This window comes from Scyliorhinus torazame, chromosome 6 (genome assembly GCF_047496885.1).
Source record: "Scyliorhinus torazame isolate Kashiwa2021f chromosome 6, sScyTor2.1, whole genome shotgun sequence".
In the NCBI taxonomy this organism is placed as follows: Eukaryota; Metazoa; Chordata; class Chondrichthyes; order Carcharhiniformes; family Scyliorhinidae; genus Scyliorhinus; species Scyliorhinus torazame.
Window position 1 is genome coordinate 302,868,570 of NC_092712.1, and position 20,310 is coordinate 302,888,879.

The window sequence follows — 20,310 nt, forward strand, 5'->3', positions numbered from 1 at the left end:
ATCCCCTCGTCGCCACTCTCCGGCGCCTGTTCGGGTACACAGAGCGAGAATTCAGAATGTCCAATTCACCCAACTAGCACGTCTTTCAGGACTTGTGGGAGGAAACCGGAGCACCCGGAGGAAACCCACGCAGACACGGAGAACGTGCAGACTACGCACAGACAGTGACCCAAGCCGGGAATCGAACCCGGGACCCTTGCGTTGTGAAGCAACAGTGCTAGCCACTGTGCTGCCGTGCCGTCCACGGTGCCTGAGGATCGTGGTTAGATCCAATTGTGTCGCCACTTATTTTTGTGGGATATATCCTCATTTTCTGAGGGAGGTGAGGGACAAAATTCTGGAACTGCTGGTTGCCATCTTCCAATCCTTCTTGGATACAGGAGTGCTCCTGCCAAAATTTTGGAAAGGTTCAGGAAAGTTCATGAAGAGAAGGAGAAAGCTGGTAATTACAGGCCAGTCAGCTTAATGTCAGTGGTCAGGAAGCTTTTAGAGATAACAAGTCCCTGAGAGAATTAACAGCCAAATGAACAAACATGGACTAATAAAGGACAGCCTGCATGGATTAGTTGTAGGTGATTAACTTGATTGTGTTTTTTTGATGGGGTAACAGGGTGGATGAGTTGACGTGGGTGGTGCAGTTGATGAGGTGTAAATGGATCTTGGAAAGGTGTTCAATGATGAATATTTGGCTTGTCAGCAAAATTGACGCCAGAGCAATAAAAGAGACAATAGCAGCATCAATACAAAATTGGCTCAGGATTAGGCAACAGAGGGTTGTGGTGAATGCCTGTTTTAATGACTGCCCATTCTGCTTAAACTTTTATCAAACCCCTCATTTAGCCCCGGCTGGGGCGTTGTGCACAAACCTGGGACCTTACTTCGGGAATGACCTGAAGGCTTTGGGAGAAGGTATTCCCTGGAATGGTTCCAGCGATGAGGGATGGCAGCTACATGGGTAGTGCAGAGAAGCTGGGTGTGTTTTCCTCGGAGCCGAGAAGGCCACGAGGAGACTTCATGATGGTGAGCACATCTATCAAGCGTTGAGGTGGACTAAATAAAGGGAAACTGTTTCTCATGACTGAAAGGATAAATAACCAAAGGGGACAGACTTATGATCAAAGAATAGCAGACAGCACGAAGGAGAACTGTCTCAAGCACGAGTGATTAGGGTTTGTCCTGCACAGCCTGAGAGCGCGGTGACTACAAGTTCAATAGGAACATTCAAAATGGAACTGGTAAACATTAGAAGGAGAAAACGCAGCAGGGATACGGGGAAAGAGCAAGGAGTGAGTGGGACGCAAACGTTTTGATGGGCTGAACGGCCTTGCTCGGTGCTGTACTCTTCTATGATTCCGAGATTTAGATAGAGCAACAATAATAGGAAATGGCAGACCTCTGCTTGTTGCAGACATTCAACAGCCCCTGTTATGGCTGCGCAAGTCTTTCACTACCTGGGGTGAGATCCACCGGTGGCGTTGCGCCCGAAATGCAGCGCGGCACGGCCGGGAGAGCCCTCACCGGGATCAACCCGGCTAACCACGCCAAGCAAGATCTAACACAATCTCATGAGACGTGGGAGGGATCATTTTCTGGCAAATCTGCACATTGGAGTGAGACAGCTAGTCCCATTCTAATATGTATTTCCGAGATCTAACCAGTGGGGGGGGGCGGGGGAGGCACCAGCTAAAAATGGCATCCTCCTGCACGGAGGCGGACCGGCAAGCGGAACTCATGAGTGCAGAAAACGGGACTAAGTGAGGCCTCCGCAGCCCGTTCCCCACCCGTGAAGGCCTCTGACCTACCTTAAAAGCCATTCAATAACGTGGTGTTTCTCGGCCCTCCAAACGTTGGGAAACACCCAGCTAATCGCGCTATGGGACTCTGTTCCTCTTCGGGTAGATCACGCCCTAGGGCAGAGTTTAGGTAAGGATCTAGGCACTCGATTTAACGTAAACGTTTCTAAGTGCCATTTCAGTCGGGTTTTGCGGAGAGTTTCTCCTCACCTCTGTTGTCGAGTTCCCCAACGTTACCCATCTATTATGGGCAGCACGGTAGCACAGTGGTTAGCACTGATGCTTCACAGCGCCAGGGATCCAGGTTCGATTCCCGGCTTGGGTCACTGTCTGTGTTGAGTCTGCACATTCTCCCCGTGTCTGCGTGGGTTTCCTCCGGGTGCTCCGGTTTCCTCCCACAAGTCCCGAAACTGTGTAGGTTAGGTGAATTGGACATTCTGAATTCTCCCTCCGTGTACCCGAACAGGCGCCGGAATGTGGCGACTAGGGGCTTGTCACAGTAACATCATTGCAGTGTTAATGTAAGCCTACTTGTGACGTTAATAAGGATTATGATTATTAACCACACTTAGTCACTTTTTCAGGCCCTGGAGAGTTTGTCTCCGGGCTACCCACGCGTAGAATTTTTTCATCACTGCGAGCTGAACGGGCTGGCCAGGCCGGCTTCTCCGAGATCAGGCCACCATTTTGAAAGGGTTCCCCAATCTCGAATGAGCTTGAGGGTTCCCCACACCACCACCCAGGGGCAATGTCACCCCTCACACACATGGGCATTGCCCCCCCCCCCCCACCCCAAATGAGGACACCTTGCTATGGGGTCGCTGAGGGGGGCCCCCTTTTTATGCCTTCCTAAGCCTCCCTATGGGCCCCTCCCCTTTTCAGGATCCCCACGCTTCAACCCCTCCCCCAACCTTCTAGAGGCCCCTTCATACCCATCCTTCATACCCCCATTATCCCTTCTTTCATGGGCATGGCCCTCCTCAGGCTGTGACCTGTGGTAGTGGCACCTGGGCACCCTGGCACGGCTACCCTGGCAGTGCTCCTGCCAACCTGGCAGCACCACCTGTGCACTTTAGCAGTGCCAGGGCAGCAGTGCCAAGACGCTTGAGTGCCAGGGGAGAGGGGGCTCCAAAGGCCGTTCCACCTTGTCCATGTTTGTGTGGACCAGAACTAATCGGCGCCCGGCTGGGGTCTCCTTGGCGACGCCAATAGATGCCGGGGGCCAGTTAGATCCGGCGTCTGCGGCGCCATTGGGGATCCTATCTGAGGTCTCTCCCGGCATTTACTGGCTGCGTCTCGCTCTGATTCCGGCGTAACTGGGCCAGTGAATCACGCCCTACAACATGAGATGTTAACGTTTCCTCCTTTTTTAGGTGAGCATTTTCAATCTTTACTTTAGATTTCTAGTATTCATGGCTTTGAGAGGGTGAGATCAGATATGTGGGGTAAGGTACACAGCGGGACATTCCTAATTATCTGCTCATGGATAGATCGAAGGCAATCTGGAGCGAATAAAGCAGCTGATGGTGAAAGAATATTATTGTGATATTTATTCAAGCAAAAGAGGAATAGAATGAAATAGACATTTCTAATCAAAAAATAACGGTTGTGGTTCAGAAGCACCATGTATTGGAACTGTCCTTTGACAGCTGCTTTGACAAACCCACAACCCCTATCACTGAAAAGGACAAGGGCGGAAGAGAACCTGCAAACTCCCCTCTCCACCACACACCATCCTGACTGGGAAGTATTGTTTCTTCACTGCCGTTGGGCCAAAGTCCAGGAGCTCCCTCGCTAACAGCACTGTGGATGTACCTACACCACATACTGCATCAGTTCAAGAAGGCAGCTCACCCCCAACTTCTCACGGGCAATTAGGATTGGCAATAAACGGTGGCCTAGGCAGCGACGGCCACATCCCGCAAAAGAATTTTCGAAAAGTTATTCCCGCGTTTGCTACTTACTTATTAATCCCATATACGTATATAACCCCAATGAACTCGAAGAAAGCAATGACCAGAAGGGGAAAAGCAGTTCCATAATTGTCAAAAATTGTCAGCCAGTAATTCCCAGATGTAGTTGTGAAGATGAGGCCGATCGAGAAGGACACCAAACATATTATGGCTGAAGAAAAGATAAAAACAAGCTGATTATAACACACGTTGGCAAAACATTTTTCTTTTGATTGCACTTAGAGTAACAGATCAATCTAAACCGCGTGAAATAGTACATGCTGTGTTTCTGGGAGGGTTTCTCGAAGGTGGTGACCTCGGTGGACGAGCCAAGGAAACCCGAGCAAAATGACATTAATGGTTTTCCATGGCTGATCAGGAAAAGTAAATTCCGTGGAAATTCACCTCTAAAGAATCGTGGTGGCTGAATTTTAACTTTTCCAGAACTGTAGATTAGGTCTGTCTTCCCTGAAGCTGGGTGCGGGTAACATTGGGGGTGACTGGCATTGTGAAAATAGTGCTGTGATTCATAGAATTTACAGTGCCATACGAAGGAGGCCATTCAGCCCATCGAGTCTGCGCTGGCCCTTGGAAAGAGCACCCTACTTAAGCCCACGCCTCCACCCTATCCCCGTAACCCCACCTAACCTTTTGGACACAAAGAGGCGATTTATCATGGCGTATGATTAAGCTCAAGACCTCTGGAAAAGCAAATGGTGCGCACAGTGATAGTAAGAGCATGTGAGTCAGAAGACTGTAAAGGCTCATTTGGGTCACATGAAGAAACCGAGGGATAGATTCATACTGATGATCGGGTTGAGGTAGAGCTGCTAAATGCTCTGTGAATCCGCTGTCTGTATCTTCAAAAGAGTCAGGGATAGCTCCCATAGACTGAAAGCATGCACACATTATTCCTTTCTTCAGTAAAGAGATTAAATCAAAGCCAGGGAATAAAACAACCCGACCAGTCTCCTCTCCATCACTGGGAAAATGTTGGAAGGGACCCTAAGAGATGTGCTTTATGATCACTGGGAAAGGGCCTTTAGAAATAGGCAAAATGGATCCCTGAATTTGATGAGCAATTTAGTGACACTAGTTAAAGTTAACAGGGTGTTGGGATATATTCATAAAGTCTTTCAATCAATCAAAGACAACCATTCTGTCATTATACCGGTCACTTTTAGACTGCACCTGGAGTACTGTGCTCAGTTTAGGTCTCTGTGTGTGCTCTGAGATATAGAAGGTTTGGAAAAAGTTCAGGGGAGATGTTTGAGAATGGTTCCGAGCTTAAAGGACCTTACATAGAGGTGGCCTGATAGGGGTCTATATAATATTGAAAGGGCAGGAGTTTGCACTTATTTATAGATTATCCCAGTTTAACAAATTGGGGAGGATCAAAGTCAGAATGGACTGGACCATAAGTGTCTCTTCTTATCCCAGAGAATAGTGAGCCTCTGGAGTGTCTAATGAAAAGTGTCTTAAAGAAGGATGGGACAGTATTTGATGGGGGCAACGATTGCATCATGAAGAAGATATGTGGTTTTATGGGTAACACTGTCCATGTGATCTCCAGTCTGGTTAGATGAGAGAGTCCGAATTTTCCAGGCGCTTTTTCTCTCATTGGCCCAGTTCCCCCTCTCCCGGGAGATTGAGGAATGCTGAGAGATGTCTGGTCATGATGCTTGAGCCATCATGGGGCAGGTTTAACATATGCCCTTGAATGAACTCCCCCAGTGTCGCAGTCGGCAGACTGAGATGTATTTTAGTGAAACAAAGCATGCTGTGATTCGTGATGAACTGTAGGAATTTCCTCAAAGATCTTGCGACCAACAGCCTGTTCCACTGATGGGTAAGAGGAATCACACTGGGAAAATCCCTCTTAATCGGCTCATCGATTTTCTGAAGCTGTTGGGCGGTTAATTTTTTGTTGTTAAATTTAGAGTACCCAATTCATTTTTTCCAATTAAGGGGCAATTTAGCGTGCTCAATCCACCTACCTTGCTCATCTTTGGGTTGTGGGGCCGAAACCCACGCAAACACGGGGAGAATGTGCAAACTCCACACGGACAGTGACCCAGAGCCGGGATCGAACCTGGGACCTCGGCGCCGTGAGACTGCACTGCGCCACCGTACTGCCCTAGCTGGGCAGTTAATTGCTAACGCACTCAACCGGCCCCTGCGAAGAGTGGGAAGACACAAGAACACCTCAAGGTACCCGTCCGTCAGCAATTTAAACCACCCCCCAAAAATACCTCAGTTTATTTTTATTTACCTATAGCCGAAGCGCCCTTTTTTGTTTTAACATTTCCCGCCAAATCACTTTCCTTATCAATGCTTCCGTGGGGAATTCTTCTCCCTACTAATGTAGTGGAAAGATTCTTAACTCTGCCATTCTCAGGAAAGGAGTTGCAGTTTGATTGCACAGAGCCATTTTGAAAGTGACATGTTTTTTGGACAGTGGCTTTGCAAGATCATTGGATGGAAGTGGCGGAGCTACTGCTGAAAACTGCAAATATCTTGCAGAATTGGATAACTGAAATTACTTTAGCTAATGCAGAGCCAAAGTTGTAAAACAGTAACGTTCGATGAACTGTACAATGAGAGTGACCATGTACCTGTAATAATTTCTTTTGGAACACATTTTGGAAACATGTTCAGGTCTAACAGTGGAGTAAGAATTCCTTCTACGTTGCCAAACATGGATGATAGGCCCAGATTGAAGAGCATGATGAAGAAGAGGATGGCCCATAGCTGAGAAACAGGCAGTCGGATAATTGATTCTGTGAAAGCTATAAAGGCAAGGCCAGTGCCGGATGTGCTCTGAACAGGAGAAAAAAAGAAAAATAATGTTCTCAAACGTTTTGTATTTTACACGAGCAAATCAAGAGAATTTTTTTGTCATTCTTTCATGGGATGAAGGCTTCACTGTAAGGCCAGCATTTGTTGCCCATCCCTAATTTCCCTCAAAATGCTTTTTCAGGGGCCATTACAGAGGCCAGTTAAGAGCCAACCACATTGCTGTGGTTTGAATCACCTGTAGGCCAGACCAGGTAAGGATGGCGGATTTCCTTCCCTGAAGGACATGAGTGAACCAGTTGGTTTTTTTTCAACAATCAATGACATCTTCATGGTTACCATTGCTGGGACTAGCTTTTCGATTCCAGATTTTATTAATTGAATGCAAGTTCCACCAGCTGCCATTCGAGCCCATGCCCCCAGAACTACAGCCTGCACTCCTCGTAACTCTGCACCGTATCCATCAATATCATTCTGATTGCATGGAGCGCAATGTTGCACGCTGTTCAAACAGAGGTCTTACTAAGGTTAGATAATGGGGAGAAGGAGGCTTAGCCTGTCGGAGTTTTGACTCTACAGTGCTGTTCGGAATTGGGGAAAATTATGATTTAAAATGAAATTGAGATAAAAGAAAATCAAGCAGGGAGATATCTGAAGAGATGTGGAGATGTGAATTAGCACATCAGTGAGAAAAGCAAATGTTTACCCAGGTGACTACAGGAAAACAATGGGGGTATATGAAGGGTAACTTCAAAGTGGAGGGATAAGGAATTATGCAAAAAGCCGACTCCACAGGGTGGATAACATCAAGGGGAAGTGTGGTATATCCTTGGCACAATCACTGGGGAAAAGGGAGACAGAGACAAAGACAGACACAATTACCATCAACCACAGCCAACTGCAGAAACAGTCTCCGTCGGAGAGGCTGGTCAAGATCAAAACTTGAACAGCAGATTTCACCTTCGCTGAAACTGAAGACAGTTTCCCCAAGCATGGCCTCATAACCTGTGTGTGGTAATTATTTTCCGGATTTAGCTCATAGAGTTATATAATATTGGATGTTGTTTGAGAACAAAGTGATGTCTCAAGAGTTCAAGAAATGTAACTAGTTGGAACCAGGATGTAATCTGTAATATTGTGCGTCTAACCATTAGTGTACTTACAGCCTCAACAGTAAATCCCTGCTCTTGTATTCTAGCCCTCTCGACATGAATGCTAACATTGCATTTGCCTTCCTAACTGACAACTGAACCTGCACGTTAACCTTAAGAGAATTCTGAACTAGGACTCTTAAGTCCCTTTGTGCTTCTGATTTCCAAAACCTTTTCCCATTTAGAAAATAGTCTATGCCACTATTCATCCTACCAAAGTGCATAAACTCACACTTTTCCACATTGTATTCCAGCTGCCATTTCATTGCCCACTCTCCTAGCCTAACCAGGTCCTTCTGTAGCCTCCCTGCTTCCTCAACACAACCTGTCTCTCTACATGACTTTGTATCATCTGCAAACTTAGCAACAATATCCTCAGTTCCTTCTTCCAGATCATTAACGTATATCATGAATCGTTGTGGTCCCCACACCGTCCCCTGCGGAACACCACTAGTCACCGGCTGCCACCTTGAAAAAGACCTCTTTATCCCTATTCTCTGCCAGTCAGCCAATCCTCTATCCATGCCAGTACCTTGTCCCTAATACCACGAGCTCTTATCTTATGTAGCAGCTTCCTGTACAGCACCTTGTCAAAGGCCTTCGGAAATCCAAATAGATCACATCCACTGGTTCTCCTTTGTCTAAGTTCCACGTTACCCCATCAAAGAATTGGAACAGATTTGTCAGACATGACCTCCCCTTGATGAATCCATGCTGATTCAGTCCTATTTGCCCATGCACTTCTAAGCACTCCGCAATCTCATCCTTAATAATAGACTCTAAAATCTTACCAGCAACTGAAGCCAGGCCAACAGACTTATAATTCCCTGGCTTCTACCTCCCTCCCTTCTGGAACAGGGGTGTTACATTAGTCATTTTCCAATCCCCTGGGACTCTTTCTGCCTCCAGTGATTTCTGAAAGATCACCACCAATGCCCCCACAATCTCCTCAGCTATCTCCGTCAGTACCCAGTGGTGTAATCCATCTGCTCTGGGTGATTTGTCCACCTTCAGACATTTCGGTTTTCCCAGCACATTTAGTGATGGCCACTATTCTCACCTCTGCCCCCTGACTCTCTTGACGTTCCGGTATCCCACTGGTGTCTTCCACTGTGAAGACAGATGCAAAGTAGTTGTCAGATTACCTAGACGGGGAAACCCACTGTCCAGGGTTGAACCGGTAAAAGCGATTAAATATGAGCCTCCCAGCCTTATTTATAATATTTAAATATCCAACTTGCCTCCTAGAAGAGGGAGGGATGTCTGTCTCCATATCAGCCTTGTTGAAGCTGGAATCGGGTGATTAAAGACAGGTTGGGGGCCAAGTTTGAGCTTTCCTTAATTATTAATCCCACACTACGCCAACACACCCATTTTGGAGGTTAAAATGAATCCCCGTGGTTATGTTGCTCGGGAGGTCTTGTGGTGCAGTGGATAGCATTGTTGCCTCTGAGGGAGAAGCTCCCGGTTCGAGTCCCACCCCAGGACTTGCTGGCCAAGGAACGTGAATTCATAACACGGCCAAACAGGTTGAGTGTGTCAACCTGTGAATCCTTCCAAACATGGCAATGGCTGGCGGTAAGAGTGGGAGAGACTCCTGGTCAGCCACTGTTGCTCTTTTTAACCTTAGTCTATTTGCTCTGATTACGTCACCTTTGCTCACGAGTCGCCAGGTATCTTTCTGATACCGCCACGTGGTTCAAGTTCAGGTTATGATTAATAATACAGCACACCGCTTAGTAAGGATTAAAACAACGGTCATTTATTATATACAACAAGCAATATTAATACACTAATACTACTATCTATATAATAAACCTATCACTACTGGCCAATACTTAACTTAGGAAGAGCCCACCAGGTCAGGGAAACGAATGGCTTGTCCAATCAGATCTGGCCCGCGGGATTCAAAAGGCTGCTACAGGTCGGTGGCTAAGTGTCTCTACCGGATAGCGATCGTTGGATTCAAACTTACACTTGCCGGTGGCTGGTCTTGCGAAGGTCTCGAGCAGGCGAAGGGGAGAGAGAGAGAGATCTGAACTTGGACCTTTACTTTTATAGGGCCCAGGGGCTTCCCGCCTCCCGGGGCGGCCCTTGACCCTGAGTCCCAAGTGATTGGATTCTGTCCCCAGTCTCTGGGGTCGATGTGTCCAATGGTGAGGCGATTCCCCGATCGGGGGGTGGTCGTTCACCTGTCTTTGTTTCGGCCACTGCAGGCGCCGACAGGTCTGGCCCGGTATTCAATTGCTAATATGTTGCAATTGTTCCCGGGGATAGCCGATTTAACTGCAGATGTCTGGATAGATGGGCTGCAAATAGTCCTGAATGCAACTGCGAATACCTGGGTTGATGGGCTGTTGATAGCCCTGAGTATCGATCTGGGCTAACTTCCCAGAGCCGAATATGCACTACTGTCCGCAGCTGCCTGCTTGTGTCTTCTTAGCTGCTTTTCCCAGCAGTCTTTCGGGTTAGCCATTTTAAACTGGGTTTTGGCCAGATTAATCGGAACGCAGCCATTTTACGTGGCTACACCACGCTTAATGGGGAGTGGCTCCCCTCAAGCTATAATCCCCTGGGGACAGACTAGCGACATGTTCTGGGAACTTCCAGCGACGCAGGTCTGCCTTGGTGCACCACTAGATATGGGAAGAGAATTGGAATGGAAATTATATTACTCAAATATGCTAAAAATCCTTCCCATAAAAGGCTTGTACTCATTCACAGACTTACCCATTATATTTCCCTGAAGCCTCGAACCTCAACCTGCTCCCTAACTTTTGATACATTGATGTATTTCCACTCTTCACCATCAGGTCATGCTTCTCTTACTACTTATCCTGCTCCTTCTCTTCAGTTTTGTCATCTATAGGATTAAACCTTGTCCCCATCTTTTTCTCATCAGGTGGAAAGACAATTATATAGCACCTTTCATGACCCCAGTATGTCCCAATGTGCTTTAAAGGTACCAAGTCACCGCTGAAGTGCAGACATTGTTGTAGCATTTGGAAACATGGTAGCCAATTTGCACACAGCAAGCTCCCCAAAACAGCTTAAGACAAACGTAAAGAACCAAGCCCCAACTTTGAGGTTGTGAACCATCAGTACCAATCTATTGATCCAATACATGAAGCAGACAGACTCATGGTAACACAAGGCATGGTTAAAGTTGCTCATTCTGGCAATTTCGATGATGGAGCATGGCGTTATAGTCCAGGGGGTTGTCTAGTCTGCAATTCTGAGGGGAAAAACTAATTTTCATCCTCAAAACAGAAATCATGGGTTGGGCCCTTTCCGAACAGCACATCCCTGTGTCCTGCCCAGCGGTGCCAATCCAAGCCATTTTCATTGGGGTGGGATAGGGGGACAGGGACCATTATCTCTGAAATAGACTGAGGCTAGGAACAGAGGTAATTGGATACTGAGGTTTAAAAGGCCTGCCTCTGTTCCTCTTAAGTGGTCATAATACTGTCAAAATAAACAAAGAACCATTCAAAGACATCCTCAAGAAATGTTAATTCTATTAATTGCTCATAAACTGTCAGTGAAAACAAAACTCGTGGTCCCCTTAACAGCTGTGCCAACAGCCCCTGCTGCCCTGAAACCATGAGCGGGGTTGGAGTTCAGCCAAGCATTCATTAGAATTATATTTGTTGGAGTTTTAGGATTTTTTTCACAGGAGTTTAAAAGAATGAGGGGTATCTCAGAGAAGCCTATAAAATTGTAACAGGATTAGACAGGGTAGATGCAGGACTCATGTTTGCGGTGGCGGAGAAGTCCAGAATCAGGGGTCACAATCTAAGGATGCGGGGTGGACCAGTTAGTGCTGAGATGAGGAGACATTCCTTCACACAGAGTGTTGAGCCTCTGGAATTCTCTACCACAGAAAGCAGTTGATTCCAAAACATTGCATGTTTTCAATAACAAGATAGATGTATCTCTTGGGGCTAAATGGATTGTAGGATATGGGGGAAAAGCAGGAACAGGTTACTGAGTTGGATAATCAGCCATGATGATAATAAATGGTAGAGCAGGCTCAATGGGTCAAATGGCCTACTCCTGCTTCTATTTTCTATATTTGTATGTTTCTGTAATGGGGTTACAGAAGTGTCACCAAAGGCGCCAGAGCTGAATACATTAAAATCTTTCATGTCTTTGAAAGGCCTCAGCCATCTGTTCATCCTTTGAAGCTGAGGAACTGGTGGCCATCCGTTACATTGCTTCAAGTATTCAACAGATGGATTGACTGTCAATGAGAGAAATGATAAATCTCAGGGGAAAATTTATACTTTAAAATCTTAGTCTCAGTATGCGTAAATGCAGAAGAGTATGTTATCCAATAGATAAAGTACTCTAAAGCATCTGAATACTTTTACAGTGCTGGTCAATTTAATGGTCACTTACCTTTTCTAAGCAGAGCCCTATCATTAATCAATGCATTAAAAATGTTTAACTTGGGGGAGTTTTTTTTTAAATGGGATATACTGGCTAGATCAACAATTTAATGCCCATCCCCAATTGCCCTTGAAATGTGGTGGGGAGCTGCCTTCCCGAACCCCTACAGTCCTTATGGTTTAGGTATACCACAGTGCTGTTAGGGAGGGAGTTCCAGGATTTTGACCCAGCGGCAGTGAAGGAATGATGATATATTTCCAAGTCAGGACGTGAGTGACTTGGAGAGTAACTTCCAGGTGATGGGGCTGCCAGGCATCTGCGGCCCTTGTCCTTCTATATGGTAACAATAATAAGTTTGGAAGGTGCTTGCTAAGGAGATTTGATAAATTCCTGCAGTGCATCTTGTAGATGGCACACACTGCTGCTACAGTTCATCGGTGGTGGAGGGAGTGTATATTTGTGGATGGGGCGTCAATCAAGCAGGGCTATTTTGTCCTGGATGGTGTCAAACCTCTTCAGTGTTATTGGAACTGCACTCATCTAGGTAAGTGGAGAGTATTCCATTACACTCCCGACTTGTGCATTGTAGATGGTGGACAAGCTTTGGGGAGTCAGGAGATGAGTTACTCGTTGCGGGACTTTGAGCCTTTGATCTGCTCTTGTAGCCAGAGTATTTACATGCCTGGCCCAATATAGTTTCTGGTCAATGGTACCCCCCAGGATGTTGATAGTGGGGGGAGTTCAGTGATGGTGATAGCATTGAATGTCAAGGGGTGATGGTTCGATTCTCTCTTGTTGGAGATGGTCATTGCCTGGCATTTGTACAGAGCGAATGTTAATTGTTAGCCTAAGCCTGGATATTGTCCGGGACGTGCTGAATCTGGCCATGGACAGTTTCATATGCCATTAGATTATGACGTGAAGTTATCAATATTTTTTGAATTTATTTGTCCAAAGGTTTCCAACTCCAGATTGGGCTTTTGCCATGGTTCCTGACTCTTCTGAGGTGTCATGAATCATGTCTTTTTCCAAAATGGGTCAGATACCAGGGAAGTGACGAGGGGTCTAAAATTCCAATCTCCCTGTAATGGTGAAGGCAAGGGTAGAATTTATCTGTGCCAGCTCATTACTCGTATCCTTAACTCAAAGCCGTAAAATCCATCACAATGGGAATTGGTGGGGCCGGGGGGGAGGGGGGGGGGCTGCTGTTAGGTGCCCCAGAATCACGTCATGCCCGTCATTTTTAAAACCCACCGGCCTGTTCTGGCCTAAATGGGTGGCATGATTGGGAAATTTGCAGATTACATAAACATTGGCCAAGTAGTCAACATTGAAGAAGATGGCTGTCGCATACAGATTGAGATCAATGGTGAGTGGGCAAAGCAGTGGTAAATGGAATTCAATCCGGAAAAGTGTGAGGTAATGCATTTGGGGAGGGCAAACAATAAAATACTGGGATACTCAATAAAATATTGAGAGGGGTTGAGGAAGTGAGAGCCCTTGGAGTGCATACCCACAGGTCCACGAATGTAGCAGGACAGGTGGACAAGGTGGTCAAGAAAGCATATGGACGTAAAACACTGGTTAGGCCACGGCTGGAATTCTGTGTACAGTTCTGGTCACCACATTGTATGAAGGAAATAATTGCTCTGGAGAGAGTGCAGAGGAGATTTACAAGAATGTTGCCAGGGCTTGAAAACTGGAGCTACGAGGAGAGACTGGTAAGGCAAGTGTTGTTTTCCTTAGAACAGAGAGGGCTAAGCGGTGGCCTAATTGAAGTTTACAAAGTTAAGAGAGGCCAAGGCAGGGTAGACAAGAAAGGTTTGTTTCCCCTAATGGAGGATCAATTATCAGGGGGCATGGATTTAAAGTGATTGGTAGAAGGATTAGAGGGGACATGAGGAAAATAATTTTCACCCGGAGGATAGTAGGCATCTGGAATTTACTGCCTAAGTTGGTGATTGACGCTGGCATACTCATTTTACAAATACCTGGATCTGCATCTGAAGTGCTGTAAACGGCAAGGCTATGGACCAGGTGCTGGGAAAATGGGATTAAAATATGCAACTAGTTTGTTCTTTGACCAGTTCAGACTTGATGGGCTGAATGGCCTCTCTCTGCACTGTAATTACTCTATGGTTCTATGGAAACGTGTCCCCTGGATTATTTGCAATTGGCCCGAAGACAATGCGAGTGACACAATGCTCCATTGGGTAACTGGTACTTAGCTGGACAAGGAATGGAAACAATTATGGTTAGTAACGGACAAACAAATGATTTAATGATATTGGTTGGGGGATAAATATTGACCAGGTCACTAGAACTGCCTTCTCTGCTTCAAATAAGATCATGTGATCTTTAATGTCTACCTGAAAATGGATTGATCACATTTCCTCAATATTGCAGTGCATTATCAGCCTTGATTACATGTTCAAGGCTACAGAGCGGAGTTTGAACAGAGGGAAGAGTCCTATCACTGACTCAAGGCTGACACCTCATCCTCTGTAACTCCACTCTGACATGAAAAAGTGCACCTCAAACTCTAATCTCTCTTCCAAATCTTTTGCCTCTCATCTCTGCATTCTCTACCTGACAGACTGGCATGGTGAATCCTCCAATTTGAACACACGTCCATCTTGGAGAGATTGGCGTTGTAACAGCAGAATCGCTATGGCGCAGAAGGAGGCCATTTGGGCCGTCCAGTCTCCACCGACTCTCTGAATGAGCATCATGACTTAGTGTCGTTTCCCTGCCTTTCCCCTGCACCCCCTCGCACATTGTTTATGTGGAAACAGCCATCCAATGCCACCATGAATGCTGCGATTGAATCTGCCTCCACCACACTTCCAGGCCGTGCAGCGCTAAAGGTTTTTCTCACATCGCATTTGCTTCTTTTGCAAATCACTTTAAATCTCTTTCTTGATCCTTTTAAGAGCGATAACAGTTTCTCCCTATCTACTCTCTATTACCGAGTTCTCTAAATTATTTCTCATATCTCATTATGTTCATTTTACTGAGGTAAAATATACGGGTAAAAGTCCTAGAGATACAAAGCAAGTAATGTTGCAACCTAATTGGCAGGTACTGATAATTTATATTGCTTGACCTTCACTCTTTTGTTTTATGGCTTTGCATGAACCTTTGCCTAAGTTCCAGTCTGACTTACTGCTGCTTACTATTCATAATTTTATTTTAGAAAAGAAAGACTTACATTTAAAAAGCACTTGGCACAATGACGAGACACCACAAAGACGTTACAGTCACTGACGTACTTTCTGAGGTCTGACCATTGTTGTAATGCAAGAAATGCAGTCAAATTGCACACAGTATACTCCCACAAACAGGAATCGGATAATGACCAGGTAATCTGATTTTGTGACATTGATTGAAGGATAAATATTAGCCAGATAAATATTGTGCAAACGGTTCAAATGTGATATCAAACGTTTGGCTATTTGATTTAGAAAGTCATTTCAGTTAAGTCTTCACATCGTTATTTTCAATGGAGCGCCTTCTCAGTAATTTTTATTGTACTCCAGCCCAACGATATAGCTTAACTCCAAAGACCTGCGTTGGCACATCACTGTCAACTCACGTGACCTGTGCTTACGATCCCAGAGAGACCTCTGACCATTTACCAGTGTGAGTTAGGATTGGGATGAAGTCACTCTGTTTCACATGGATTCATGTGGCTTGTTTAGCACAGGGCTAAATCGCTGGCTTTGAAAGCAGATCAAGGCAGGCCAGCAGCAAGGTTCAATTCCCGTACCAGCCTCCCTGAACAGGCGCTGGAATGTGGCGACTAGGGACTTTTCACAGTAACTTAATTTGAAGCCTGCTTGTGACAATAAGCAATTTTCATTTCATTTTTCATTTAATTTCATTGAAACCAGCAAGGTGTGAGCAAAAATGCCATTCCATGAGTCCGAACTAGGCATTTGCCAAAATAGTGGAGAGGTTGATGTTGTGTATATGGACTTTCAGAAAGTGTTTTATAAAGTACCACACAATAGACTTGTTAGGAAAATGGAAGCCACTGGGATTAAAGGGGAAATTCCTGCACGGATATAAAATTGGCTAAGAATCATAGAATCATTGAATTTACAGTGCAGAAGGAGGCCATTCGGTCAATCGAGTCTGCACTGGCCCTAAGTGTTGGCGAGTCCACTACTGTTGCAAGCAGGACATTCCACGCCCTTACTACTCTCTGAGTAAAGAACCTACCTCTGACATCTGTCTTATATCTATCTCCCCTCAATTTAAAGCTATGTCCCCTCGTGCTGGACATCACCATCCGAGGAAGAAGGCTCTCACTGTCCACCCTATCCAATCCTCTGATCATCTTGGATGCCTCAATTAAGTCACCTTTTAACCTTCTTCTCTCTAACGAAAACAGCCTCAAGTCCCTCAGCCTTTCCTCATAAGATCTTCCCTCCATACCAGGTAACATTCTGATAAATCTCCTCTGCACCCTTTCCAATGCTTCCTCATCCTTCCTATAATGCGACGACAGAATTGCACGCAATACTCCAAATGCGGCCGCACCAGAGTTTTGTACAGCTGCAACATGACCTCATGGCTCCGAAACTCAATCCCTCTACCAATAAAAGCTAACACACCGTACGGCTTCTTAACAACCCTCTCAAACTGGGTGGCAACTTTCAGGGATCTATGTACACGGACACCGAGATCTCTCTGTTCATCCACACTGCCAAGAATCTTACCATTAACCCAGTACTCTGTCTTCCTTTTATTCCTTCCAAAATGAATCACCTCACACTTTTCTGCATTAAACTCCATTTGCCACCTCTCAGCCCTGCGCTGCAGCTTATCTATGTCCCTCTGTAACTTGTAACATCCGTCCGCTCTGTCCACAACTCCACCGACTTTAGTGTCATCTGCAAATTTACTCACCCATCCTTCTACGCCCTCCTCCAGGTCATTTATAAAAATGACAAACAGCAGTGGCCCCAAAACAGATCCTTGTGGTACACCACTAGTAACTGGACTCCAGTCTGAACACTTCCCATCAACCACCACCCTTTGTCTTCTTCCAGCTAGCCAATTTCTGATCCAAACTGCTAAATCACCCTGAATCCCATGTCTCCGTATTTTCTGCAGTAGCCTACCGTGGGGAACCTTATCAAACGCTTTACTGAAATAAAGGGCAATAAACTGGGATTTGATCACTCCCCCTTTTTAATAACTATTAGTGATCTGAACTTGGGTCGACAGAACATAATTTAAAAGCTTGCAGATGAATCAAAACTCAAAAACAATGAGAATCATGGGCTTCATGAGGATGTAGAACACTGGTGAAATGGGAAGACACATGGCAGATTCAATTTAATGTAGAGAAGCGTAAAGTGACCCATTTAAGACCATAAGCCAAAAGAACAAAAGTAGGCCACTCAGCCCATCGAGTCTGCTCTGTGATTCAATGAGACCGTGACTGATCTGATGTAATAATCCTCAGCTCCACTTTCCCACCTTATCCCCACAATCCCTGATTCCCTTACTGATTATGTGAGAGTCCGCAATAAGTTGCCTTACTAATTTTGGGAGCAAGAATGAAGAAGGACAATATAAAATGAACGGTACAATTTACTGAGAAACCTGGGCTTTTTGTGCACAGCTCTTTGAATTGTCAAGAAAAGTTGCAGAGACTGTAAAAAAAGGCAAATGGATCCTTGGCTTTAAAAAATAGAGACAAAAATGAATGAAGTTATACTAAACAAGAACAGAAAAAGCTGGAAAAACTCTGCATCTGTGGAGAGAGAAACAGAGTTAATGTTTCGAGTTTGTATGGCTTCTACAGAGCTGAATAGATGTAGAAATGTGATGGGTTTTAATATGTTGAAGAAAAGGGTTGGAGCAGGCGCAACAAAAAAGTTCAGGGACAGGTCGGAATTCAGGGGAGACTAGGCAAATATGTCATGGACACAAGGCAATGGGAATGTTACTGGTCGTGTTAAAGACTGAAGGAGGTGCTAATAGTGGCAGAAAGGTACGATGATAATGTGTTAATAACAGAACAAGTGTCAGTACTCTCCGAAAGCAAAACATAGACGTGGCCCTGTGGGGGAGGGAGTTGGGGGATTTTTTTATTTAATGATCAAATGGAGGACAGGGTTTGTGGTCCGAAGTTATACTGAACCTTCACAGACTTAGGAAGCATGCCATGGCATAGGGTGCAGATGATATAATAATCATTTTAATGATTGTCACAAGAAGTTACTGTAAAAATCCCCGAGTCACCACACTCCGGCGCCTGTTCGGGTACACAGAGTGAGAATTCAGAATGTCCAATTCACCAAACAAGCACGTCTTTCGGGACTGTGGAAGGAAACCGGAGCACGTGGAGGAAACCTGTGCAGACACGGGGCGAATGTGCAGACTCCGCACAGACAGTGACCCAAGCCGGGAATCGAACCTGGGACCCTGGCGCTGTGAAGCAACAGTGCTAACCACTGTGCTACCGTGCTGCCCACATATTTAGGAGAGCGATGAATGACGTGGAAAATCTGGTGAAACTTGGGTTGTTATCCTCAGGACGAGAAGATTAAAGGGAGATTTAATGGAGATGTTCATAATCGGGAAGGGTTTTGATAGAGTAAGTTAGGAAAGATTGTTTGCACTGCCAGAGGGTTTGTTGTAGCCAGAGGACACAGATTTAAAATAAATGGAAAATAAACAAAGGACAACATGAGGAAAAACATTGTTACAAAGCGAACAATTGGGATCTGAAATGCACTGCCTGAAAACAATAATAGCCTCCAAAAAGGAATTGGATAGATAAATAAACAAGTGGAAACATTCGCAGTGCAATAGGGAAAGAGTAGGGGGGTTGGACTACCAAATACCAGCGCACACGCGATGGGTCAAATACCGCCCCTCTGTGGTGTACCATTCTGTGGTTCTATGATACAAACAGACTTCCCAATCCAAAGTGACAGGAAAGTAAATTGATCCACTGTCCTCCCTGGGATCCTCTGCTCTCTCTTCCCAGCGATTCTGATTTTCTGAAACAATTTAAAAATTGGGAGGCCTGTCGCTCACGGAAAATTAAAACCATACCTGGTCAAGAAAATCCTTAAGGACACAGTTCTTCAAAGTAAGCGCAGATATTGTGTCACAATGTGTAGCATTCAGATCATCCAACCAAGTAAAGTAATTCTCTCTTGTGACATTTCCATCCTGAATTTCGAATTCATTTGAAATGAGTAATATATTCCTGTGGAGAGAATTTAACTCATAAATACAATGATGAGGCAGTCACCATCTTGATGGAAAAGAACATGTGGCCAATCTTTTTGTGTCCATTTACAAAGAATCAATGCAGTGAAATCAAATACGCATCACTGCTTTGTGTGTGAGGGATAGCTTTGTGTTAAAAATGTGACAGTCGGGAGCAGAGCTGATCGTGGCTGCAATTTTGGAGAATAAACTTGTCAATGACGGACTCATGGATTTTTCATTGGAGAGTTTGTAACCATCCGCTTGGCTCTACTCGCCTCTTTATTCCCCCATCCCATACGCCGTCCAGTCCTCTGCTCCATTGCCTCCAGATCTTGTCATTCCACAGCACTTCCACAATACATTCCAAACCTATTGGGACCCATTGGCTTAGACTCTTGACCGACTCCCTTAATCCTCTCCTGTATTTCTAAAACCCTTCAGCATGTTGCTGTCCCCCTTCTCAGTGCAAAACCTCTTCCATTCGTTCATCCTCGAGTCCCCTCAGTTCGGTTTGCAGCCTGCTCGTAATTCAGAGGCTCTTCAGCAGCTGCCAAAGACACTCTCTGTGAACTGATTTCGGTGCCGTGTCTGTCTCCATCCTCAATGGCCACATTGACCCTTCCATCATCTCTTCTCCATTGGGTGTACCTCCACCTCTTCCTGCCCGAGCACATTTCTTATAAAGGCCAGGGCTTCTCCTGTAATAGTTTAATGTCCGGCTCTAGTAATCTCATATCGTCTCTGCTCCAAATTTGCATCCTATAGGGAGGCACGGTGGCACAGTGGTTAGCACCGCTGCCACACAGCGCCAGGGCGTTGTCTTGGATTCCGACCTTGGGTGACTGTGTTGAGTATGCACATTCTTCCCGTGTCTGCTTCCTGTGTTTCCTCCGAGTGCTCTGATTTCCTCCCACAATCCAAAGATGTGCAGGTTAGGTGGATTGGCTATGTTACGTTGCCCCTAGGTGGGGTTACGGAGATAGGGTG

The 20,310-nt window shown here is 45.5% G+C and overlaps 1 protein-coding gene across 1 annotated transcript in view; it reads right to left on the reverse strand.

Moving 5' to 3' along the window:
- The window catches only part of LOC140425541 (sodium-dependent neutral amino acid transporter B(0)AT3-like), a 57,337-nt gene that overhangs the window by 4,374 nt on the left and 32,653 nt on the right, over window positions 1–20,310 (reverse strand). Inside the window, exons 8-10 of the mRNA XM_072509949.1 lie at window positions 19,162–19,318; window positions 6,361–6,565; window positions 3,758–3,917 (exon numbers count right to left, since the gene is read on the reverse strand). Coding sequence (XP_072366050.1) covers window positions 3,758–3,917; window positions 6,361–6,565; window positions 19,162–19,318 — 522 coding nt within the window. The remainder of the gene's footprint in view (window positions 1–3,757; window positions 3,918–6,360; window positions 6,566–19,161; window positions 19,319–20,310) is intronic.